The sequence below is a fragment of the Pan paniscus genome, chromosome 23 (genome assembly GCF_029289425.2).
Source record: "Pan paniscus chromosome 23, NHGRI_mPanPan1-v2.0_pri, whole genome shotgun sequence".
NCBI classification, from domain to species: Eukaryota; Metazoa; Chordata; class Mammalia; order Primates; family Hominidae; genus Pan; species Pan paniscus.
Window position 1 is genome coordinate 29,659,165 of NC_085927.1, and position 26,167 is coordinate 29,685,331.

General features: G+C 54.1%; 1 protein-coding gene across 11 annotated transcripts in view; it reads left to right on the forward strand.

The window, feature by feature from the left end:
• The window catches only part of TANGO2 (transport and golgi organization 2 homolog), a 49,750-nt gene that overhangs the window by 14,098 nt on the left and 9,485 nt on the right, over window positions 1-26,167 (forward strand). For 4 of the 11 annotated variants that reach the window (XM_055105740.2, XM_034949250.3, XM_034949249.4 and 1 more), the window contains exons 2-6: window positions 5,674-5,768; window positions 12,258-12,346; window positions 19,169-19,288; window positions 20,141-20,255; window positions 22,646-22,716. In XM_055105740.2, the coding sequence (XP_054961715.1) occupies window positions 5,713-5,768; window positions 12,258-12,346; window positions 19,169-19,288; window positions 20,141-20,255; window positions 22,646-22,716 (451 nt within the window). In that variant the 5' untranslated portion in view covers window positions 5,674-5,712. Of the gene's footprint in view, window positions 1-5,673; window positions 6,009-12,257; window positions 12,347-19,168; window positions 19,289-20,140; window positions 20,256-22,645; window positions 22,717-26,167 lie in introns of those variants that run through there. The other 7 variants (XM_003814063.6, XM_063603444.1, XM_057301004.2 and 4 more) reach the window with 4 other exon arrangements.

Below are 26,167 nucleotides of genomic sequence, written 5' to 3' on the forward strand. Positions count from 1 at the left end.
CTATTTGAGAGGCTGAGGCAGGAGAATCGCTTGAACCAGGGAGGAGGAGGCTGCAGTGAGCTGAGATCGCGCCGCTGCGCTCCAGCCTAGGTGACAGATCGAGACTCTGTCTCAAAAAAAAAAAAAATTAGCCGGGTGTGGTGGTATGCAGCTGTAATCTTAGCTACTTGGGAGGCTGAGGTGGGAGGATGGCTTGAGCCCAGGAGTTCGAGGCTGCAGTGAGCTATGATCACACGACTGCACCTGGGCGACAGAGTGGAGGTGATGTGCTTCCTCAAATAGCCGTGAGAACAACGCTTCTTTTCTTGTCCTGGCTCAGGAACCTCACCACCATGCCACGTTGCCCTGCTGCGCTGTGCTGGTGTCGTAGGTCGGTGGCAGGACATTTGCCCACCTCACAGGCTCTGCTTTCAGTCTTGGAGTATGGCTCCTCTCGACTGCTGCCCACACGGCCTCCTGTTGTCAGCCTGGGCTACATATCTGGGCTCTTCCATCCCTGTGGGCCTGGTGAGTCCTGGCCATGTGCCTGTGTCATGCCAGTTGCTTTCAAGATGATGTTTCTAGTAGGACCACATGTGAACACAGTGACCACCATGGCCAGGAGGAAGCTGGCTGCCCATCACCAGCTTGCCCAGGGACCTCTTGCACCCTGGCGGGGATCAGCAGATCCTGCTATGAGAGAACAGAAGGCAGCATGCTGACTTCCAGGAGTGTCCACAGCGTGGCTGGGCAGAGCAGAGCTACAAATGAACAGATCCAGTGCTGAGGCCATCCTGACTCTCTCAGGGGCTGCCAGGCCGTGGGTGCAGGGTCCAGCAGGCCCACTTGATCCCAGCATCCCACGTGTGCCTGCTCGGGGTGGCCAGCTCACTGCTTCTTCACCCCTAGCCCAACCAGCAGGTGCCCCACCATGAGCCCCTCCAGGCTCACCTTGCCCATCCCCGCCATGTGACCTGGGACTCTTGAGATGAGATCACAGCTGCAGAGCACACAGCACAGGGAGGAGCTCATCAGCATCTTCCCACCTGTGGTGCCCTGGCCCAGCCTCCTTCCGGTTGGGGTTGGACCCGCCCTGGCAGCCGGGTTTTGCGGCACCTGCCCCACCCGCCCTGTAACCTACTTGCCCAACTGCTATCCCGGTGGCCGTGAGGCCAGTTGACAGGATGGAGAGGGGTAAGCATTTTCCGCCTGGAGAGGATGGGCGTGTGGCCATCTGACTACTTCTGCAAGCCTGGTGGTTGTGTGCAGGCTGCCCTGGTGGTCTTAGCCCCTTGGGGCAGGCGGGGTCCTGTGCAGGATGCAGAGACTGGGTGTGGCTTCCTGCAGATGTTCAGATGCTTCTGGGCTGTGGCCTCTGAGACCCAGGGCAAGGCTGCTGACTGGACCCCAGACCCTCCTACCTGCCTCTTCCTCCAGCTGCTCTTTGTGGTCTGGTTCTGGCCGCCTGGGCCTCAGGGCCAACCCTGCATGGCTTTGACCACTCTGGCCTTCTTGGACTGCCAAGGACATGCTGAGAGTTGGTTGGGCTTGGCCCAAGTGCTGAGCCCAGGGCAGGGGTGGGGACAGGCAGGGTGGGGCCTCACCTGGAAAGCCAGGCACGATTCTCCCTGGGACACCAACCCTCCTGTAGAGTTGGCCAATTCGTGCAACCTTGAGGGCAAGCTCTGTGTGGCACAAGAGATGCTCTGAGGAGCCCAGCCTCACCTGGTGTGATGGGACCTGTGGAAGTTGTGGGAAGTGGTCCTGGCCGCCCGTGTGCCCACCTGCCCTGCGCCCAGATCAAGATATGGTGACCAAAAGGACAAGGACTATATCCATGGCTCCCTCCCAGAGCCTGGCAAGTCAGCAGGCATGAGAGGGTGTTGGAATGCTGTGGTGGGCCTGTGTGGGGACCTTGTAGGACCTAGGGAACCTGCAGGGCTTGGCTTAGGGAGCACACAGGGGCCCAGGCAAAGGCAAGGTCACAGGTTGGGGGAGGTGAAGCTGGCAGGGGGAGGGGGAGACCTGCTGGCTAGAGCTGGGTTGGGGGCCAGTGGGCAGTGGGCCTGGCTCGAGCAGGGGGCGAGGGATTGGAGAGAAAGGCAGTTCCTGATGGTCCCCTCCCCAGGGGCTGGCTTTCCTCTGGTCCTTCCCTCCCAATGACCGCGTCTTCGTCGAGGCCACAGCCCTTGGCTCTGCACCCACACCTCCAGTGCCAGGCTGTCTGGAGATCTGTTGATGGCCTTCCCTTGGACCATGGAGCCCTCCCTGCCACTGGTGCCTGGAGGGCTGGTCTGCTGCCCCTGCACCCTGGCCAGCTAGGATGGTGGGGTCCTGCAGCTGAACTGGGGGTGCCTTTCTGTCTGTCTGTCCTACGTGTATCAGTGGCCAGAACTGCCCTCATCCATGGCCTTGCCAGCAGCTGGGCGTGCAGCCCAGGGAGGGCTGAGGTCGGCTGAAGTTGAGACCAACGGCCTTCTCTAACACCCCAGAGGAGCATGTCCCTGGTGAGCAGGCCTTGGGCAGCCCTGGGCTCCAGGCCAGTGGGATTCCAGTAGAGACCAGCTGGCAGGGCTTCTCCAGTGACTGCAGCCAGGGGTTCTCATGTGCAGGGAAGACCAGCTCCTCCAGAGTGAAGGGACTTGTGTCTTCTGGCCACATGGTGAGTGCTGGGCCCACCCCATCAGTGGCACCTTGGGTGCACCCCCAAAGCCCAGCGTGCTCCCCATCTTCCTGCACTGCATTCAGGATGGTTCTGCATCATCAGCTGCACCTGATTGCTCTTAAACCCACAGCTGAGCTTTAATGTGCAGTCACTGAAGCTTTCATTTCTAAAATAGCTTCCTAAGAGTTCTTTTGGCCAGGCACGGTGGCTCATGCCTGTAATCCTAACACTTTGGGAGGCCGAGGTGGGTGGATCACCTGAGGTCAGGAGTTGGAGACCAGCCTGACCAACATGGAGAAACCCCGTCTCTACTAAAAATACAAAATTAGCTGGGCGTGGTGGCGCATGCCTGTAATCCCAGCTACTCGGGAGGCTGAGGCAGGAGAATTGCTTGAACTCAGGGGGCGGAGGTTGCGGTGAGCCGAGATTATGCCAGCCAGCCTGGGCAACAGGAGCAAAAACAAAACAACAACAACAACAAAAAACCGAGTTCCTTTTGCTGCTTTGTAAACCCAGTTTGCTCTTCATCACTTCCTTTGCCCTGCAGATGTTTCTGAGCTGTCTGTTTTCTTTCTGCCATCAGAGCATGGTTGGTTGATGATGCATGTACGGTTATCTTTCTGCTGGTTCTTGCTCATGGTGCTTCTTTCATTATGTGGTTCTTTCTGACTATGTACTGCTTCTGGTCTTTGAAAAATGATTTTGAGACTTCTTTGAAGTATAGGATGAAGATATCTTTCTCCAGAGAGAACTTCAGGCACAGGGGCACTACGAGTGCTGGAACCCCTTAAAACTGTGCTTGGCTTGTGGGTCCTTGTACCCCCAGTGTGGACCTGGACGGCTGGCTGTGCCACAGCTTCTCAGAAACTTCCCTTCACTTATGTGCAATGTCCCCATAACCCCTGGGGTTGGCTGCGGCTGTAGTTCATCTCTCCCTAAGCATTGCTCTTTGGAGTCCCAGCCTAACTTAGGGGAGAGTCTTCTGTTAGGTTCTTCATCCTGTGGGGGTGACTGGACCTTGTCTTCTGTCTCCTTCGCCCCCGAGGCCACCAGAGTATGAGCCCCAGTGTGTTCATTGGGCAAACACTCTCAGGCGGGATTGGCCACTGTGTTCTGCTGTCCTCTGTGGGCCACGCTCTCCGAAGTGTTGGCCAAATGCTGCATGAGCTCATCAGCTCCTGGCAATTTTTAAGATGTTTTCATATTTCATCGAGCATCTTGAGTTGTTTTTACCAAAAGGATTGGCCCTAGTAGCCTGCCCACCCTCGGATGATGGCCCCCTGTGGGCGCTTCCAGGGCACCCGGCAAGGGGACCCAACCCACTTCCAGCCCCCCAGTCTGCTTCCCACAGGGCCCCCTTGCAACAACACACCCTTTAGCTTCCCATCCTATGCAGAGTGGTGGCCAGCAGACCATCTCAAATGGCTGCCCATCCCCCTGACCCAGTGTGTCTGCACGTGGCGCTTATTGCTATCCCAATACTTCAACTGCACAGCCACCAGCTCCTCACTGGAGCAGATGGTCCCCAATGGCCATCCCTGATGCCCGTGCCTATGGAGGCACATACACTGAGCCCTCTTCACCTCCGTCCCCACTCATTAGACTTTTCTCAAAGGAATCTTTTTGGGTCTCTTCAGTATTTGAACAGCTTCTTGGCTGTCCCATGTCCCAGCTGTGAGCACTGGTTCTGCCCTGGAGCCGTGTCACTAAATCATTGCACATGTGCACATTTCAGGGAACTTAGGTGTCACCCTTGGGTGGCCTCGGAATCTAATCTCCGTTCTGCACTCGTTTGCATTGTGGAAAACTGCCTGCTCTGGGCCCCAGAGGTCCCTGGGTGGGGACGAGGTGTATGCTAAGTGTGCAGTCACCCAGCGTGTCCCCGGCACGTGTCCATGCCAGCTGCTGTGGGTGTGTGGGGCCTTCGGGTCCTGTGGGATGGCGAGTGTGTGTGCTGAGCGGGACCTGTAGGGCCTGCATCCCAGGTGAGTGGGCCATGCTGTTGGAGGCGGAGGCAGGGCTGCCCCCACTGGTGGCGTGTGGGGTGGGGTTGGTGCAGTTGCAGGGGAGGAGATGTGCATGTGGGGGACAGTCTTGAAGGAAGAATGTATACAGTGGTCTATTTCCAAGACAAAGTGTCTTAAATTGGCTTAGCTCAGCAAACTACAGAAGAAACAGGATATACTAGGCCCCTGCTTGGATAGCTGATGTGTGCTTGTTGGCCTCCGCTTTCCCCCCACTTAGTTGCCTTCACCCGAACCAAAGAAGTTTAGTCTAAGCTGAAAGTTTACTAGCCTGCAAAATAGCTCATTTTGTCTGTTCTTATCAGCCTGCCTGCTACTTAGGTCGTAAGTTAAATACTTAAAAAGTCCCTGAGCTAACTAGGACTGCAATGCATTGTGGGCTGCAACAAAATACAGCAAGACAAGCCCCCAAAAAAACACCTGAAGCCCCTACCCAACAATTAATAGGCGACGTCCGGGAAAATTGTGACCCCACAGTACTCGGCCTATGAGGAACTGGGGGAGGGACCTGCGTACTAAGGGATAAATTGCTTGTCGAAACTGTGCTGGGTGTGCCTGTCTGACACCTGATCTTGCAAGACTGTCATTAAAAGTCTCACTGTCGCTGTTCTCTGGGTCTCTGAGTTCATTCTTTAGATTTGGATGGGTAAGTTTGTTTCTCACAGTGTGGCTCCTGCCCTCACTTCTGCTGCCCCCCGGGGACCCCCTCAGCACCCCAGCTCGGTGTGTCTGGGCCTTAAGACTACCATGGTGCTGATGGGATGCTTCTGTTCAGGGCTGGTGTTGCAGGTGGTGGAGAGACAGTCTGGCCAGTGCCAATGAGTGCATGGGTTTGGGAGGTGTTTGTGTGGCACCGGCCAAGAGTGTGGTGTCCAGTTCCCCCACACCCAGCAAGTGGTACAGACACCACAGAGGTGGTTCTCTCTGTTCTGGCCTGTTGCAGGTTCGGAGGGCAGCCCTGAGTGTCTGCCATCCACTCAACTCAGTGTTTTCCTTTTCCCGCAGACCTCGCGACCTGTGTCAGCAGAGCCGCCCTGCACCACCATGTGCATCATCTTCTTTAAGTTTGATCCTCGCCCTGTTTCCAAAAACGCGTACAGGTAACCCCCTCGCTCTGCATCTGCTGCGCCCTGCAGGGTCCTGGGTGCCCAGCCAGTTCTCATGCCACCCAAGCTGCTGTGTGCAGGAAGGTGTGTGGGCCAGGCCGGGGCTGCACAGGCCTGGCACTGCCCTCCAGGACAGGGTCACTCAGTGTGGGATGCTGTCAGAATGCCTCTCGGGGCGGGGACTCCAGTCAATGTACAAAGACGTGAAGACTCAGCCACAGAAGGCAGCCACAGGTAGGACAGACGAGTGACATGGGTCCAGGTGGGCTGCAGTTCTATGGGCTTTGAGGAGGGTCGGGCGGCAGAACTGGGACAACGGTGTCAGTGAGTGAGAGCCAGCTTGGGCTGGCGGGTCGCAGCTGCTGGTGAGAAGTCAAAGTGGCGGCCAGGCTAGGGGTCTGTGGGTGGGTCCTGAGCTGAGGAAAAAGAACCTGGGGAAGAGGGGACGCTGAGGACCAGCCAGAGGAGTCAGGAAACCGAGGCCAGAAGCCACCCCTGACCCTGGACTCAGGACGGCCACACCTCCATTCCCCAGGACACCCCAGCATTTATCCACACAGAGAACGAGGCAGAGATGTAACCCACATCCAAAATGAAACTTGTAACCACTCTCTAATGCAACTGCTCGGGAAGTTTTCATCATTTTAAAATCTGTACCAGAAATGATTTGAACCATTTCAAGAGGGTCTCAGATTTGAGTCACTGCAAAGTTGCATAGACACCATGCTGCTTGACTTCAAGGCTGAGTGAAGTCATTTCAGGCCAAGGAATCGGGAAGGAAGAGTGTCTGGTGTTTTCCCTTTTTGCAGTTGGGTGAGTGGCAGGTCCCAGCAGCAGACAGCATGCTGCAGGGAAGGTGGAAGAAATGTTAGGAAAGAACTATTGACTGCTACAGGGACTGGAGTAGTGTTGGGCTGGCTAGTGAGTGAACAGAACTCTAAAGAATGTAGGGGCTGGCCGAGCACGGTGGCTCACGCCTGTAATCCCAGCACTTTGGGAGGCCAAGGTGGGTGGATCATAAGGTCAGGAGATCCAGACCATCCTGGATAACACATCTCTACTAAAAACACACAAAAAAATTAGCTGGGCATGGGGGTGGGCGCCTGTAGTCCCAGCCACTTGGGAGGCTGAGACAAGAGAATGGCGTGAACCCGGGAGGCAGAGCTTGCAGTGAGCCGAGATTGCGCCACTGCACTCCAGCATGGGCAACAGAGCGAGACTGCATCTCAAAAAAAAGATGAAGGTAAAATAAGGTCATGTGGGTAGGCCCTAATCAATGTGATGGGTGACTCAGATACGCACAGGGGAAGCTGGTGTGTATACAGAGATAGAAGCAGTCGTCTGCATACCGAGAAGACCCTCAAAAGGAGCCAGCCCTGCTGACGCCTTGATCTTGGATCTCCAGCATCCAATGCTGCGAGACAATAGTGTCTGTTGTTGCAGCCACCTGGTCTGTGGTGCTTAGTTATGGCAGCCCCAGGAAACTAGCACGCTGAGGAGAGCCAGCCAGCTCTGTATGCGTTTCAGGGCTGCCTCCTGCAGGCTGCTGAAGAGACTCAACCCACCCAGAGTGCTCCCATCTCTGGAAAGGAAGCTTGATGGCTGGCCTGCGGGTGCTGGTCAGTGCCACCCAGCCCCTTGGGTGGAGAGGAGGAGGGTTGACATGGGCCCCTCTTGCTTTCACTCAGAACCCGTGTGTTGCTGCCAGGACCTGTCCTGCGGGTCCTGCCATTCCAGTTGGCCTCGGGATTTCTCTGGACTATTTTCCGAAGCCCTAAGCCAAAGACGAAATGTGCCACCTCTGGGTGACTGAGCAAATGTGCGCTGTGTTTTCCTGACTTCATGGGAGGGTGTGAGACACTTCTGGTGGCTGCTTCTGCTCTGCCTGTGGGGTGTCCAGCCAGGGGAAGGGCACGCTGCAGGCTGGGAGCACAGACACTTCTATGGAGCCCCTGACAGCACCTCTGCAGCACTTTGGGAGGCCTCGTACAGGTACCCAGCTAGGCTGGGCTGGACTCCTCACCTGTGGACTGGAGTAAAAAGTAGGGTGCTTTAGGCCACTATGTTTTTATTATTATTATTATTATTATTTTAGAGACAGGATCTTACTCTGTTGCCCAGGCTGGAGTACAGTGGTGTGATCATAGCTTACTGCAGCCTCAAACTCGCCGGCTCAAGCGATCCTCCCACTTCAGCATGCCTAAGTAACTGGGACTACACCATGCCCGGCTAATTTTTTTTTTTGGTAGAGACAAGTTCTCACTATGTTGTCCAGGGTGGTCTCGAACTCCTGGGCCCAAGTGATCCTCCTGCCTCAGCCTCCCAAAATGCTGGGATTACATGCGTGAGCCACCATGCCCGGCCTCGGCCACTGTATTTGGTAATTTGATACCCATCACAGAAAACCAAGACCCTGCAGCAAGATAACACAATCACTTCATGATGTCACCCTATCTCTTTCAAAACTGCCTGTTTACAGCCGGGTGCGGTGGCTCACGCCTGTAATCCCAGCACTTTGGGAGGCCGAGGTGGGTGGATCACTTGAGGTCAGGAGTTCGAGACCAGCCTGGCCAACATGGTGAAACCCCATCTCTACTAAAAATACAAAAACTAGCCTGGCATGGTGGCGCACACCTGTAATCCCAGCTATTAGGGAGGCTAAGGCAGGAGAATTGCTTGAGCCTGGGAGGCAGAGGTTACAGGGAACTGAGATAGCGCCACTGCACTCCAGCCTGGATGACAGAGTGAGACTCCATCTTAAAAAAAAAAAAAACAACGAAAAAAAACCTGCCTGTTTACAGCCCCACGTGATGCCACTTGCTGGCTTCAGCCTAGAGTGGCTGCAGGACAAGCTGTTACTCCATGGGACAGCTTCCATGGGGTCACCACTGAGGGTTTGATCACTGGATCTCGGGCCAGAGTACCTCCTATCTGTCACCAAACTGTCCCCCAGACAGTGCACACACTCACCCCCCGGCAGAACACACTCACCCCCTGAGATGATGCACATACCCCCCAGACAGTACACGCACTCACCCTGCCTAGCAGCGTGGGTGTCAGGTGGTGATGGATAATTAGTGGTTTCAGTTATTGGAGCAAAATAAAGCCGAGGTGACTTGCCATCCTGAGGGACCTCACCGTGGTGGGTGCATCCCTGTCTCTCTGGACGTGGGGCGCAGATAGGCTTCTATCCATGTGCAGCCCCACCAGTGATGACTGAGAGAGCTACTTCCTCCTCCCTTTGGGGCTTGATCTGGGTGCTCAGCATGCTGGCTTGTCCCTGAATTATGTATTCAATGAAATCCCTGGCAAACCACCAGCAATTCAGCTAAACATGACTGCTGGAACAAAAATAACCTGGCAATTAATGTTCCTGAGTTATTAGGCAAACATATATAATTGCTCCTTGTTTAAAAACAGACAGCTGAACATCTTAGGACAAAAGTCGATGCTCAGTCAGCTTTTCTTCCTACTTTTCTCCCCTTTATTTTCCCTTTGTAAGAGCATTATGTCAGAATCAGCACCCGAAGCCAACAGCCCCAGCCTGGTTTGGGGTTGGACTGGGATGAGGTGTCCCTGGCTCCCCCGACCCCTGTTCACCTGCAGGGCTGTGGGACGTGGAAGCAGAGGAGGAAGGTATTTAAGAGAGAATGCTGAGCAGAACCACATGGAGCTTGACCCCACCCATAGGGTGGAGGAGCTGTCATCCCAGACCCTGGCACATCCCCACCATAGCACTCAGGGACTGCGGTGTTCCCCCTTCTCCTGCCCGCTGGCCAGGACACAACCAATGGGCACCTATAGGACTGGCCCATCCAGGTCTGGGGCAAGTGCACTGCCTTCTACTAGCACTGTCCAGCCCAGGGAAGGTGGGCTCTCCTGCCATCCCTGCTGCAGAGGTTGGGGGGCACTTCTGCCCAGAAGGGACATGGAGACTTGGGCTGGGTCTAGGTTGAAACATGGCAGTTAGAGGTACAAAGGCTGAGGCTCATCAGGGACAGAGACCACCTCCCCCTACCCCAGGCAGCACATCCCCGAGACCTGGTGCAGCCCTGGGGCCAGCTGGGTGTCAGAGCAGGCTGAATGGGGCACCCTGGAGGTGGTAAGGCTTCCATAGCAGACCCCAAGGGCTCTAGGGCATGGCACAGTCCCTGGCAATGACCAAAAGCATTTCCCCAGTTCTGCTGGCAAGAAGCTTCAGGGGCAGGCACTGAGTGGGGGGCACACGTGCACACAGGTGTGAATGCCTCCAAGGGCATGAATGGTGGGTGCTAGCACCATGTACTTTTTTGTTTGAAATGGAGTTTCGTTCTGTCGCCCAGGCTAGAGTGCAGTGGCACGATCTCAGCTCACTGCAACCTCCGCCTCCCGGGTTCAAGCAATTCTCTGCCTCAACCTCTCGAGCAGCTGGGATTACAGGCGCCCGCCACCATGCCCGGCTAATTTTTTTTTTTTTTTTTTGAGACGAGTCTTGCTCTGTCACTCAGGCTGGAGTACAGTAGCACGATCTCGGCTCACTGCAAACTCTGCCTCCCGGGTTCACACCATTGTCCTGCCTCAGCCTCCCGAGTAGCTGGGACTACAGGCGCCCGCCACCACACCCGGCTAATTTTTTGTATTTTTAGTAGAGACGGGGTTTTACCATGTTAGCCAGGATGGTCTCGATCTCTTGACCTCGTGATCCTCCCACCTTGGCCTCTCAAAGTGCTGGCATTACAGGCGTGAGCCACCGGGCCCGGCCTAATTTTTGTATTTTTAATAGAGATGGGGTTTCACCATCTTGGCCAGGCTGGTCTTGAACTCCTGACCTCATGATCCACCCACCTCGGCCTCGCAAAATGCTGGGATTACAGGCATGAGCCACTGCACCCAGCTGTGAGCACCACTTTCACTCCCAATTTTATGAATGTCTGTTATTTCACATTTAATCAGGAGCAAATGTTGTTTTATGAAATTGATGTGCAATGATCAATATGGAAATTATTTTTAAACACTTGTCAGGCTCTCACCACTGCAACTTGGTTTCAGAATCAGAGTGTGATGGCAGGACAGCTGAGCTCTGCTCCTTGGAGCTGCCTCTCCGGCACAAGTGCTCAGGGGGTCTTCAGCCATCACTTTTTTTTTTTTTTAGAGACAGTGCTTCTCTGTTCCCCAGGTTGGAGTGCAATGGTGCAGTCACAGTTCACTGCAGCCTCAAACTCCTGGGCTCAAATGATCCTGCTGCCTCAGCCTCCCCAGTAGTTGGGAATACAGGCATGCACCACCACACCTGACTAATTTTTGTATTTTTTTTGTGTAGATATGGGGTCTTACTTTCTTGCCCAAGCTGGTCTCAAAACTCCTAGCCTCAAGTGATCCTCCTACTTTGGCCTCCCAAAGTGCTGGGATTACAGGTGTCATCCACTGTGCCTGGCCCAGCCATCGCTTCTTAGACCCTCAGGTCTAACGGACATTGCAGGAACTGACCCCTTCCACTCAGTCACCGCTGTGTCCTTATTTGTTTTCTTCTAATGTCCAAGCTGGGACTTGAAAGTCAGTTTTCTTTCCTCAAGACCAGGGCTCTTAAAGTTTAGATGTCTCTCCTAATTCCAAAAGAAATATTTGTTTGATTAGGCTGGATGTGGTGGCTCACACCTGTAATCCTCCGCCTCGGAGGCCGAGGCGGGTAGATCATTTGAGGTCAGGAGTTCAAGACCAGCTTGGCCAACATGGTGAAACCCCATCTCTACTAAAAATACAAAAAATTAGCTGGGTGTGGTGGCGGGTGCCTGTAATCCCAGCTACTCAGGAGGCTGAGGCGGGAGAATAGCTTGAACCCGGGAGGCGGGAGTTGCAGTGAGCCGATGTCATGCCACTGCACTCTAGCCTGGGTGACACAGAGAGACTCCATCTCAAAAAATAAAAATAAATAAAAATGGAAATATTTGTTTGATTCATAATGCAAAAAAACTAGTAAAACAGTGAAGTTCCCATCCACTCCCAACCAACCCGAGAAATTAACTCCAAAACACACAGAATGGAGCAGCCCTCAGAGGCCCACATGCTGTGCCATTCAATCTGTATCCTTGAGCTCACGCTTCCAAGAGCCCACGGGTTTGTTGTGGGTGTTCCCAGGGCTGGGGACAGATGGACAGAAGGAGGAACAGCCCCCCACCCTCCAGCCTGGGCTCCCGGCATGGAGCCCAGGCTCCATGGTGCCCCTAAGGGCCTGGCAGACCCGTCTCCCGCCATTGAATGGCGTGGATGTGTGTCCCTGCCTAGCATCCTCCTGTTTCCCGTGCGGTCCCAGCTGCAGGCTCCCGAGAGCTCACCTGGAGCCACGGTGCTCCTTCCTCCAGTGTGGGTGCAGCAGGACTGCCGGCTTCCTGCCCTCTCTGAGACTGGCCCTTGTTGCCACTGAGGCCAGTTTTGTGTGTGAAAAGAGAAAAAGACTTGGCTCGCTCGTTTCCATCTGAAGCCGTCAGTGATGCTTTCCTCTTGCAGGCTCATCTTGGCAGCCAACAGGGATGAATTCTACAGCCGACCCTCCAAGTTAGCTGACTTCTGGGGGAACAACAACGAGATCCTCAGTGGTGAGTCTTCCTGCGTGCTCAGCGGTGGCTGCGCCTTGTTGCTTCCCTAGCCCCTGCGTGGCCCAAGTGACCCTAACTGAGTGGTGCTGCTTCCAAGTGTGACGGCGGGGTGTAGAGGTGGAACTGATGGGGCTCGTGGTCGGGGCCAGCCCCAGCACCGGGCATTGCCAGAGCTGCCCACCCAGCACTGTCTGCGTGGCTTCCTGTGCCATGCGTCTGCATGGGGGCCCCATCATGTGAAAGCATCAGTTGGTTTTATATGGATCCCTCCTTTTCGCTGAGGGCATGTGGGTGGATTTGTGTGATGTACAGATCCACACTCAGTCACTTTGTGAAGCAACCCAGTCATATGAGTGTGTGCATGCGTGTGTATGCGTGCGCGTGCCTGTGTTTGTGTTTCTGTTTGTATATGAGCACCCTTGCTGCAGGGATGGCGGGGCTGAGTTTGGGGAGCTGGTGGTGCTGAAGCCCCGTCACCTGCACCATGCCTGTGTTGCATTAGGTGTACTTATAGGGCAGAAGTAGGGGTGAGAACCAGGTCCTCCCCACCAAAGATACCAGCCTCATTGAAGTCCTGTTGGACAGGAACCAGTTCCTGCCCATGGGGTGGTGGGAGTCTACCTGGAAGGTGTGCATAGACGGCTGGTGAGGCCACGGGTTACTCTGCCTGCGTACCAGGCGCCAAGTGGGCCCGAGGCATCCTGGCATGCTCCAGGGTGCCCACTCAGGCCAGGTGTGTGACCTCGTGGGCCCACGGAGGCTGTGTGTGCCCTGTGCTGCCTCCCAGGCCGGGAGGGCAGGTGTTGGGATTATAGGTGTGAACCCAACACTTAAGGAGGCTGAGGCAGGAGGATTACTTGAGCCCAGGAGTTCAAGACCAGTCTGGGCAACATGGTAAAACCCTGTCTCTACAAAAAAAAATACAAAAATTAGCCAGGCGTGGTGGCATGTGCCTGTGGCCCCAGCTACTCAGGAGGCTGAGGCTAGAGAATTGCCTGAGCCCGGAAAGCAGAGGTTTCAGTGAGCTGAGATTGTGCCACTGCACTCCAGCATGGGTGACAGAGCGAGACCCTGTCTCATTCAATCAGTCAATCAATCAATCAAATAAAAGCTCAGCTGTGGGGTTTTGTGAGGACTCCTGTGTAGGCCTGTGGCCTGGCAGTAGTGTGAGAATGCTGCTGAGGCTGGGTGGTCCCGGCACTGTGTGGGAGGAGGACGGGTGCATGGAGACTGAGGCAGGGTGGTCCTAGGCCTGCTGGTATAGGAGGATGCAGTGGGTGCAGGGCTGGTCAGGACGGGTGGGTGAAGGCACAAGACTGATGTCCTTGGAAGGTGGAAGGTTTTCATAGATGAAGATGTGGCGGCTCAGAGGGTTACCCTCTTCTGGTTCCTTGACTATTGTGCCCTCCTGGGCTCCATCCCACCCTGGCACCCAGGTCTGTCAGCTGCCTCTGAACTAGTGCCAACCCCAGCAGCTCCAGTCTTGTGGAATTGTTCACCCCTGTGGTGTTTTGATGGTGGCAGCTGGTGCATGGATGTACACGGGCTTCTGCCAAGTGTCGGGGTGACCATATCACTAAGGCCCACATCCTCTCACTCTCTGGCATCACCAGATTGTATGCAAAAGTTTAGGACAGTGGTTCTCCAGGTGTGGTCCTTGGGCCTGTAGCACCAGCTTTACTTGAGAACTTGTTAGAAATGAAATCACCCTGGGCCGGTGGCTCACGCCTGTAATCTCAGCACTTTGGGAGTCCAAGGCAGGAGGATCCCTTGAGGCCAGGAGCTTGAGACCGGCCTGGGCAACATAGTGAGTCCCTGTCTTTACAAAAAAAAAAAAAAAAAAAAAATTAGCCAGCTGTGGTGGCATATGCCTGTTGTCCCAGTTACTCAGGAGGCTGAGGTGGGAGGATCGCCTGAGCCTGGAAGGTAGAAGCTGCAGTGAACCAAGACTGAGCCACCGCAGTTAGCCTAGGCAACAGAGTGAGACCCTGTCTGAAAAAAAAAGAAAAGAAATGCAAATCAAAATCATTAAAGTCATAAAAATTTGGCCATCACTTCTTTTTCTTTTTTTTTTTTTGAGATGGAATTTTGCTCTTGTTGCCCAGGCTGGAGTGCAATGGTGCCATCTCAGCTCACCGCAACCTCCATCTCCCGGGTTCAAGCTATTCTCCTGCTTCAGCCTTCCTAATAGCTGGGATTACAGGCATGCACCACCACACCAGGCTAATTTTGTATTTTTAGTAGAGATGGGGTTTCTCCATGTTGGTCAGGCTGGCCTTGAACTCCCGACCTCAGGTGATCCGCCCGCCTTGTCCTCCCAAAGTGCTGGGATTAGAAGCGTGAGCCATTGCACCCAGCGGCCATTACTTTTTCAAGTAGTTTTTCTGTCTTCTCTCTCACTCTCTCCTTCTCTCCAGTTACACACATATATTAGTTCACTTGCCCTTGTCCCACACCTCTGCGATGCTCTCTGCGTACTTTTCTCGGTGCCCCTAGATCTTGAGGTTTTCCAGCCTGGTGTCTGGGAGCCAGCCCTACTCCCTGCCCTGTGTGAGCACTGGTGGTTCTTGCCCCAGTGTCATATAGTCTCCTCCCTGAGATGCTGATCAGACATTCTCTGTGCAGCTCCTTCCTCTCTGGACTTTTGTGCCACTGTCTTAGTTCGTTTGTGTTGCTCTAAAGGAAAAAGCTGAGTCTGGGTAATTTTTTTCTTTTTTTTTGAGATAGGGTCTCACTCTGTTGCCCAGGCTGGAGTGCAGTGGCACAATCCTGTCTCACTGCAGCCTCTAACTCCTGGCCTCAAGTGATCCTCCCACCTCAGCCTCCCTAGTAGCTGGGACTACAAGTGCACATCACCATGCCCAGCTAATTTTTAAAAATAATTTGTAGCGACAAAGCCTTGCTGTGTTGCACAAGCTGGTTTCAAAGTCCTGGCCTGAAGTGACCCTCCTTTCTTGGCCTCCGAAAGTGCTGGGATTACAGGTAATAAGCCATGGTGCCCAGCCAAGGCTGGGTAATTTTTTTTTTTTTTTTTTTTTCGAGACAGAGTCTTGCTCTGTCGCTTAGGCTGGAGTGCAATGGTGCGACCTTGGCTCACTGCAACCTCCACCTCCCAGGTTCAAGTGATTCTCCTGCCTCAGCCTCCTGAGTAGCTGGGATTACAGGCACCTGCCACCACACCCTGCTAATTTTTGTATTTTTGTATTTTTTTATTATTATTCTTTAAGTTCTAGGGTACATGTGCAGAACTTGCAGGTTTGTTACATAGGTATACATACATGTGCCATGTTGGTTTGCTGCACCCATCAACTCATCATTTACATTGGGTATTTCTCCTAACGCTATCCCTCCCCCAGCCCAATTTTTGTATTTTTAGTAGAGATGGGGTTTCACCAGGTTGGCTGGGTTGGTCTCAAACTCCTGACCTCAAGTGATCCACAAGGCTGGGTAATTTATAAAGAAAAGAGGTTTATTTGGCTTAGAGTTCTACAGGGGACCTGAAGCACAGTGTCAGCATCTGCTTCTGATGCAGGCCTCAGGAAGCTTCTACTGATGGTGGAAGGGGAAGGGGAGGTGGTATGTGCAGATCACACACGGAGGGAGGAAGCCAGAGAGAGGGAGGAGGCGCCACGCTCTTTTAAACAACCAGTTCTCAAAGGAACTAATAGAGCTAGAACTCATCACTGTGAGGACAACACCAAGCCGTTCATGAAGGATCTGCCATTAGGTAGATCTGTCTCCCATTAGACCCCACCTCCAACACTGGGGATCAGTTTTTTGGTTTTTTTTTTTTTTTTTTTTGAGACAGAGTTTCACTCTTGTTGCCCAGGCTGGAGTGCAATGGCACGATCTCGGCTCACCACAAGCTCTGCCTCCAAGGTTCAAGCAATTCTCCTGCCTCAGCCTCCTGAGTAGCTGGGATTACAGGCGCCTGCCACTATGCCCAGCTAATTTTTTGTGTTTTTAGTAGAGACGGGGTTTCACCATGTTGGTCAGGCTGGTCTCGAACTCTTGACCTCAGGCAATCCACCCGCCTCAGCCTCCCAAAATGCTGAGATTAGAAGCGTGAGCCACCTCACCCAGCCCGGGGATCAGATTTTAACATGAGGTCTGGGGGACAAACATCCAAACTATGGCAGCCATGAACTCTGGTTGTCTTAGTTTCCCCAAACACTAAGCCCCTCTTCTCAGCTCAGGGAGTCTGCTGAATTCGGCCTGGTCCCCCCACTCCCTGGGCTGGGTCCTGGAGCCTCTCTAATCATGGGCTCACTTTGTTTCCTGTCCATCATATCCTTTTTTGTAAAACCCATTTGATATGGTTTGGCTGTGTCTCCACCCAAATCTCATCTTGAATTATAGTTCCCCAAATCCCCACGTGTCCTGGGAGAGACCCAGTGGGAGGTAATGAATCATGGGGCAGTTACCCCCATGCCGCTATTCTCATGATAGTGAGTTCTCATGAGATCTGATAGTGTTTTTTTTTTTTTTTTTTGAGACTGAGTTTCGCTCTTGTTACCCAGGCTGGAGTGCAATGGTGCGATCTCGGCTCACTGCAACCTCTGTCTCCTGGGTTGAAGCAATTCTCCTGCCTCAGCCTCCTGAGTAGCTGGAATTACAGCCGCTTGCCACCACGCCCAGCTAATTTTTGTATTTTTAGTAGAGATGGGGTTTCACCATGTTGGCCAGGCTGGTCTCAAACTCCTGACCTCAGGTGATCCGCCTGCCTCGGCCTTCCGAAGTGCTGACATTACAGGCATGAGCTGCCGCTCCCAGCCAAGATCTGATGGTTTTATAAGGGGCTTTTCCTGCTTTGCTTGGAACTTCTCCTTCCTGCCACCATGTGAAGAAGGACATGTTTGCTTCCCCTTCTGCCATGATTGTAAGTTTCCTGAGGCCTCCCCAGCCATGCTGAACTATGAGTCACATATCTTTCCTTTATAAATTACCCAGTCTCGGGTATGTCCTTGTAGCAGCATGAGAATGGACTAATAAATACACCATTGTTTCTTGAGTTTTATTTATTTATTTATTTTTTGGTTGTTTTATGCAGGAGGGTAAATCTGGTCCTTGTTGCTTGGGCAATTTGGAAGTTTTGTTCTTGTTTTAATTATTGATTTGTAAGAGTTATTTATCCATTCTGGATATGAGTCCTTTGTGCCTACTCATTTCCTTAATGATAGCTTATGGTGAGCAGAATTTTTTTTTTTTTTTGGGTGGGTGGAGTCTTACTCTGTTGCCAGGCTGGAGTACAGTGGTGCGATCTCAGCTCACTGCAACCTCCACCTCCCAGGTTCAAGTGATTCTTCTGCCTCAGCCTTCTGAGTAGCTGGGACTACAAGCATGCACCACCATGCCCAGCTAATTTTGGTATTTTTAGTAGAGATGGGGTTTCACCATGTTGGCCAGGATGGGTTCAATCTCTTGACCTCATGATCTGCCTGCCTTGGCCTCCCAAAGTGGTAGGATTACAGGCATGAGCCACTGCGCCCGGCCAGAATATTTCATTTTAACAAAGTACAGTTTATCTTATCTTTTATGAGTTGTTCTTTTTGTGCCTTATCCAAAAAGTCTTTGCCTACCCAGAGGAAAATATATAACAATATTTTCCTCCATTTGCTTCTAGAAGCCTAATTTTTGTTTTTATGTTTGGTCTATGATTTATCTCAAGGTTTTGTACATGGTGTGAGGTAGGGGTTGAGATTTACTGCCTCTGACCCCCAAATCTCTCTAGTTGTTCCAGCATCATTTATTAAATGGATTATCTTTTGCCTAGTTCATTACTATGGCAACTTGGTTGTACATCAGTTGAATATATATGTGTGGGTCTATTCCTGACTCTGTTGTATCCCATTGATCTATGTATCTGTCTTGATGCCAACACCATGCAGTCTATGAGTGCTGCTGCTTTTTAGTAAGTCTTGAAATCAGGCTGAGCACTGTGGCTCACACCTGTAATCCCAGCACTTTGGGAGGCTGAGTCGGGAGGATCGCTTGAGCCCAGGAGTTCGAGACAAGCCTGGGCAACACAGCAAAACTTTGTCTGTACAAAAAAATGCAAAAATCAGCCGAGTGTGATGGTACCTGCCTGTGGTCCCAGCTACTTGGGCTGAGGTGGGAGGATCGCTTGAGCCTGGGAGGTGGAGGTTGCAGTGAACTGTGTGATTGCCACTGAACTCCAGCCTGGGTGACAGAGTGAGACTCTGTCTCAAAAAAATAAAAAACGCAATAAAATAATAAAAATAACATCTTAATGACAGCCTTTTTTGCCCCAATCTTTGGGTAAAATGACCCCCTGGTCTAAGAAGGAGCCCTCCTGTGGCTTTCAGAGCCCTCCAACCTTGTGGCACTAGCAGTGGCCCATGCCCTGCAGATTTGGCGGGGGTGAAGGTCCTGGTTGTGTGCTGGGCTCCTAGTGAAGGGCCTGCCCTTTGGGCCTGGTGCATCCTGCTGGGTGAGGACAGCCAGCGTCCCTGCACCCCATTCATGCGATTGGAGCCTAGTGCTGCCCCTCAGCCTTGACGCTGGCCCAAGTGGGAGGATGTGTTCTGCAGGGCATCTGTTGGGGTAGGTGTGGTTGGTGTCATAGCTGTCCTGCAGGACAGGGATCTCACTTGCACGACCCATGAACCCCAGGGGCTGCCTGGCCTTGAAGAGTTCCAGCCACGATTCCACAGCTGGGGCTGCTGGGCCAAGCCGCATGTCGAACGTCCTCGAGGAGCTTGAGGCAGGAGCTGGGCCGAGTATGCGTCTCCCAGGGCTGGGAACCAGGTGGGGGACTGGAATGGGTGACATCAATGGTGGTAACACTGTCATCTGCCACAGGGCTGGACATGGAGGAAGGCAAGGAAGGAGGCACATGGCTGGGCATCAGCACACGTGGCAAGCTGGCAGCACTCACCAACTACCTGCAGCCGCAGCTGGACTGGCAGGCCCGAGGGCGAGGTAAGGCGAGTGGGGTGGGGCCAAGGTGAGACAGGGTGGGGTGGGGCGGGCCTAGGTGAGACAAGGTGGGGCCGAGGGACTACAGGACTGGCCAATGTATGGTGGAGTGGGGCGGGCCAAGGTAGGAAGTGCCAAGGTGCTTGTGCTTGGGAGTGGGATGGGGCAGGGCCGAGGTACCGTGGGGCAGGGCCAGGTTACAGAGTGGGTGGTGACAAAGCGTGGCAGGGCAGGGCCCAGGTAAGGGTGAGGACAAGAAGGGGGAAGCTGGGCCCCGTGGCAGGTGGGCGGCTTCCATGGGCATATCACTGCCGCCACTGAGGTGTGCTGCAGGGGTATGCGGCAGAGACAGGAAGAGTGAGGAGGGGAGCATCCCATTTCCCACACCCTGGCCCTCTGGCGTCACAGCCAGGAGCCCACTCCCACCTGACCCACGCAGCACTGTTTACTCCTCTCAGGGCGCACTCTCCCCTTGTCCTCATGCATGGCACTCCTGACTGCTGTGTCACTGTCCCCTGCCTGGAATGTTTGTAGAGTAGATGCCTTCCCCGAGACAACAGCTCTGTGGACACACATTGTCCCCACTGAAAGGTGTTGTTTACTTCATGCTGGATTTCCATAGGAAGACATAGTGGGGAAATTTTTTTTTTAATAAAATGAGCAGTTTTCAGTGCCGACCTGAGTGGCAGCCAGGCTAATGAGGTGTGGCTGACTCCTGCGGCAGTCATGACAGGCCAGGGCTCCAGTGGGACCCCTCATCTTCCTGCATCCTCCCCAGGGGGCCCCATATCAGTGTTCCTGGGAGAAGAGCACATGCCTGCAGCTGTGGACACAGCATCTGTCCCCTGCCTACAGGTGAACTTGTCACCCACTTTCTGACCACTGACGTGGACAGCTTGTCCTACCTGAAGAAGGTCTCTATGGAGGGCCATCTGTACAATGGCTTCAACCTCATAGCAGCCGACCTGAGGTGGGTCTGCCAGAGGGGGATGGCGGCTCTGCCCAGCACTGCCTCGGGGGCAGGCCTCAGGCTCATCAGGAAGTGGGGTTCCACTGGGGGCTGTGGCAGCCTCTCCAGGGACGTTGCTCCTCGTGACTTGGCAAACATTCTGAGGACTGAGCCTGTCACAGATGTACCAACTCGGGTATTTGGGGGTGAAGCCCAAGGCTTCCTGTGATGGCATGAGGGCTGCTGGCTCCCTGGAGAAAGCTGAGGCTGTGAAGAACAGTCACATAGAGTGGCTCTGGCCGGGTGTCCTCCCTCCCACGGGCAGGCTGTGCAGAGCAGCCCTCCGCAGCCCTGGCTTGGAGTGACTGGGATGCTGTGCTCCCAGGGAAGCTCCTGTTGGAGATGAGGCCGCAGGAACTGCGGAGGTTTTGGTGTTTTGCCCTTCCGTGAAGTGAGCATTCCTCCCTCCTGCCCTCCTCCCCCTCCAAAGCCCCAGAACTTGGCCAATGCTGTTAGTCCGGGGCCTTCTGCCAGGACAGGCAAACGGGAAGTGGTCGGCACATTGTGGCGGGCCCTGAAGCTGCCTCCTTCCACAAGGGCAGGTCCATGGGCCTCTCTCCTGGCTCCCGAGCTCCAGGCCTGCTGTTCGTTGAGCATCCCTTGTGTGTGGCATGCCCAGCCCTGCCCCACATGGGTCTGCACACTTGCTATGGAGGCTGAGAGAGTTGCGGTGTCCCCTAGGTGGAAGGCCAAGGGCTGGTGCGGGGCACTTGCCGTCCGGAGCCGTTCTTCCTGCCCATGCCTTCGTGACTCCAGGTGGCAGAGCCCCTGTGCTCTCTGCATGCCCCCATGCTCAGGAACCACTTTCCCGGGTCAGTAGTTCCATGTGGGTCTGATTAGTCTCAGGAGAGTTCATCTGCGGCCGTGGCACCAGCAGGACTCGGCACTCAGCAGCTGTGTGGAGGTGGGGTGCCAGGGGTGCCATGCCCTGAGCAGATACACGGGCTCCTGTGGTTGGGGGGTGGGGGTTTGGGCTCCTCAGAGCCTGTGCAACTCTCCCGGCTCCAAAGGCTGCAGAGTGAGGGTCAGCCTCCTGGACCTAGCCTGAGGATACAGGCAGTGGCCAGGAGAGCATACCACAGGTCAGGCAAAAGCTGGTGCCAGGGCCGAGGCTGGAGGGCGGGGGCATCGGAGGTCAGTGAGCAGCCCTGCTGGTAGGTGCAGATGAGGAAGCCAAGGCCTGGAAGGGAGAGAGGCTTGTCATGGCCACAGCTATCCCTGGGTGAGGCCTGCCCTCCGCCTGGCCTGTGGTATAGTGCTGGCAGCATGGGTGTCCAGTTCTGTAGGTCCTTACACAGAAAGCCCAGAGGAGATTTTTGCCTGCAAACAGTCTCTGAAATTATGAACCAAGTATCTTAGGAAAGTTGCCAAAGACCATGGTGAGGAAGAACGGGAGTGGAATGTGAACATAGACGGGGGGCCCTTGAAGCCTACCAGGGGTGGGGAAGGTGGGTCCCACCTGGGGGCAGCACTTCGGGGAGGAAGGCACCACGCCTGGCTCTTTCTCTGCATCTGTTCCATCTTGAAGGCCCGGGGCTCCATGCCCAGCATCTGGCCTGGGAGGGCATCTCACAGGCCACAAAGAGATCCTCTTCACTTTGCAAAAAAGGCACTCCAAGTTCTAGAAGACTTACTGTGGTACTGAGGATTGGAATATTTTCAGCTGGGGAGCATTTTGAATGATTTTCTTTTTTAAAAATAATTTATTTATTTTGTAGAGATGGGGTCTTGCTATGTTGCCCAGTCTGGTTTCAAACTCCTGGCCTCAAGCAGTCCTCCCTCCTTAGTCTCCAGATTAGCTGGGACTATAGGCATGAGTCACTATGCCCAGCTCTACTGTCCCTTAACTATTTTAAAGTGTACACTTAACACTTGAGAGTAGGAAAATGTGGTCTTTGGCGCTTTCTTTGGAAGCCTCGATCACCCTGGGGCCACACTGGGGCCACCTGTCCAGAAACCCTCATAGATGAGCTGTGGTAGAGGGCCTGATGGAGAGGTTGGTGATGTGGGGATGGGGCTCAGCCCTGCAGTTGTCCCCATGGGCAGCCTCTGTGTGTCCATGCCATGGGGCATTCGGCATGGCAGGAGGGCCTTTTAGATGCTGTGCCTCCTGGGCTGGTGGGCCCCGAGGTGAGCTGGGAACATACCCGTGATGCTGGACAAGAGCTGGGGCCTCCATGACCCCGCCTGCCAGGCACCCGAGGGGCTGGGTCCTGCAAGCTCCTGACCTGGCCGCAGTGGGCTACTGCGCACATCGCTAGCCTCCAGAAACAGGGCTGTGAGATCACCGGGCAGTGTCGGGGAGGACGCCCTATGGCTGTAGTCTGACATTCTCTCCCCTTGGCCTGCAGCACAGCAAAGGGAGACGTCATTTGCTACTATGGGAACCGAGGGGAGCCTGATCCTATCGTTTTGACGCCAGGTGAGCCTGCCCTGGCAGCCTGATGGGGTGGGGGACTGTTTCTATGCAGAGGTCACCCTTGTGCTTTTTAGACACTAGGCACTTGTCATATTACTCTTCTGAGATGACTTTGTGTCCATTTAAGTGCCTTATGGTCTGTGGGGACCTTGCCCTGCACCTGGACACTTCAGAGAGCCCTGGCTCCCTGCTCACCCCCTCCCCATGGGCTTTTCCTGCTGAGCAAGGTGCGCCCCTGTTCTGGGCTTCCCACCGCAGCCCTGCAGCCCAGCCGGCCACCCCCAGCCTCACTTCCTGTGCCGTCCCAGTGTGCCCTGTGCCTGTTCCTTCTCAGAACCTCTGGAGCCATCACCACCCGGGGTTCTTGCCTGGTCTGCTCCCTGACGCACACGTACACACCCCACTCAAGCCCCACACAGATGCACGCCTCCTGCACCCAGTCCCCAGTCTGATCCCCGGTCCCCATCCTCAGGGCCTCGAGCCCCTCTGCGCCAGGTCACACTCCACAGCTGGGCCCTTCCTGCCCTGGCTCTGCACCACTGCCCAGGCTGTGCCTCCTGCTACATGCCCTTCCTTTCCCCCTCCTCGGGTGCTGCGATTTCCTGGAAGCTTCCTCTGCCAGTGCCCCAACCTGGAGAGAATGTGTCACATTGCCCCCCTCTGCAGCCATGTTCTGGGAGGGAGGTCTGCATCTTGTCCCAGGTCTGGTGCCAGGACAAAGCAGCACTCCTGGGAAATGGCATTTCCCCTGGGTGCACAAAACTGTAGGGACCATAGCCTAGGTTCAGGGGACTGCTGGCTCACTCACTCCCACACTCGCTGCCCACAGACACTCCTCGCTGGTGGCATCGTGGAACTCTGTGCCTTAAACGCCCGCTCTGGTCCCTCTACTCAAGCTGCTGGCTCACACAGGGTGTTCCGGCGCCTGGGGAGTGTGTCAGTGCCCTTGGCGCCACCCACACCCCTCTGTGAGGGGGCTCCCTCACACCCCTGGCTCCTCTGAAGCTCCATGCCCACGTCACACAGACTTTCTTTTGCATTTGGCACAAATCACCAAGTGAGGTTGCAGGTCACAGGTGCACACCTTCCCACTGGGTGTACACGGTGGAACTGAAGCCCCAGGCGTCCCTGGAGGGGCCCGAGGGAGATGATAAGCAGTCCCCAGGACAGCTGAGTGGCCCCATCCCACCTGCATCTTAGGGGGCTGGTGGTGCTGACGGGCTCATCATGAGTCCTGTGGTCCTTGCCTGGCCCACACTGGAGCTGGCTTCCAGCTTCCCACGTCTGCCCAGTGATGTTTCATCCACAGATAGGCCCAGCCCCCATTTGCTAGGGTGGTGCCCAGACCCGAACTGTAGGGGTGGGTTGCCCCTACACACCTGTGGGTGTTTCTCGTAAGGTGGAACGAGAGACTTAGGAAAGAAAAAGACACAGAGACAAAGTATAGAGAAAGAAATAAGGGGACCCGGGGAACCAGCGTTCAGCATATGGAGGATCCTATATGGAGGATCCTGCCAGCCTCTGAGTTCCTTTAGTATTTATTGATCATTTGTGGGTGTTTCTCGAAGAGGGGGATTTGTCAGGTTCACAAGACAATTGTGGGGAGAGGGTCAGCAGACAAACACGTGAACAAAGGTCTTTGCATCATAGACAATGTAAAGGATTAAGTGCTGTGCTTTTAGATATGCATACACATAAACATCTTAATGCTTTACAAAGCAGTATTGCTGCCTGCAGGTCCTACCTCCGGTTTTTCCTTATCTCAGTAGATGGAGCATACAATCGGGTTTTATACCGAGACATTCCATTGCCTAGGGACAGGCAGGAGACAGATGCCTTCTTCTTGTCTCAACTGCAAGAGGCATTCCTTCTTCTTTTACTAATCCTCCTCAGCACAGACCTTTTACGGGTGTCGGGCTGGGGGACGTCGGGCTGGGGGACGGTCAGGTCTTTCCTTTCCTACGAGGCCATATTTCAGACTATCACATGGGGAGAAACCTTGGACAATACCTGGCTTTCCTAGGCAGAGGTCCTTGCGGCCTTCCGCAGTTTTTGTGTCCTTGGATACTTGAGATTAGGGAGTGGTGATGACTCTTAAGGAGCATGCTGCCTTCAAGCATTTGTTTAACAAAGCACATCTTGCACCGCCTTTAATCCATTTAACTCTGAGTTGACACAGCACATGTTTCAGAGAGCACGGGGTTGGGGGTAAGGTTATAGATTAACAGAATCTCAAGGCAGAAGAATTTTTCTTAGTACAGAACAAAATGGAGTCTCCTATGTCTACTTCTTTCTACATAGACACAGTAACAATCTGATCTCTCTTGATTTTCCCCACACGAACCCCTGGGCTAGTTGGGATCTCCAGAGGAGGCATCTGCCTGGAGGGTGGCTTCCAGTGTGTCCCACCCATTGCCCCCACGCATACCAGCTGGTGCCCTCTCCTCCACCTGGGGCTTATCCTTCCGGCCACCCTCTGTGACCCTGGTCTTCCCCTCCCTACCTTGGATACAACTGTGGGCAGCCCACCTGAGATCCCAAGAGCTGGGCAGTGGCACAGACACAGAGACTACCAGCGAGGCAGGGATGTGGCCCCAGAAGGTCCTGAGCTTGCAAAGGATTGTTCTGGCTGTCTCAGCCAGCTCTTGCTGTTCCACCTGCCCCAGAACCTCCGCATCAGTTGAGGGTCGTGGGGTTGGAATGTGTGGTGAAGTAGGTCTGTGGCAGTGGAGTTGGGCCATGCTGAGCCTGTGACTGCCCAGGAGAGAATTGGAAACTAAAAGGTGCAAAAGCAGTCAGAGACTCCCTACCACCCCCTCACTGTGAACATTGGCCCAGAGGCCTCTGGGGCAGTCGCTGTAACCATCCGCGTGACACCCTCGGTTCTCAGAGGCTGAGACCTCCGTGGCTGGAGATGCTTATTTTCTGCTCAGTTGTTGTTTTGTAGAACTTATTTCTGTCTACATCCTGCCTCATCCCTGAGCCTGCCCCACCTGGTCTACATTGCCTTTATTTTTTTTGATAAAGTTTTATTGAGATATGACTGACTAGCGGCACAGTTCACCCATTTAAAGTGTATCATTCAGTAGGTTTCGTTTCATTCACAGAGTTGAGCAACCATCATCACTACCTAATTCCAGGACATTTCTTGATCCCCAAAGAAAGCCATACCTGTCAGCAGCCACTCCCCATTCCCCGTCTCTTCAGCGCCTGCAACCTTTAATCTGCTTTCTGTCTCTGGATTTGCCTATTCTGGACACTTTGTATAAAGGGAATCCTATAATATGTAGTTTAGGGGACTGACTTTTTTCACTTAGTGTTGTCGTCTAAAAACTCACCAGCGGCGAGGCACGGTGGCTCACGCCTGTAATCCTAGCACTTTAGGAGGCCAAGGCGGGCAGATCACGAGGTCAGGAGATCGAGACAATCCTGGCTAACATGGTGAGACCCCATC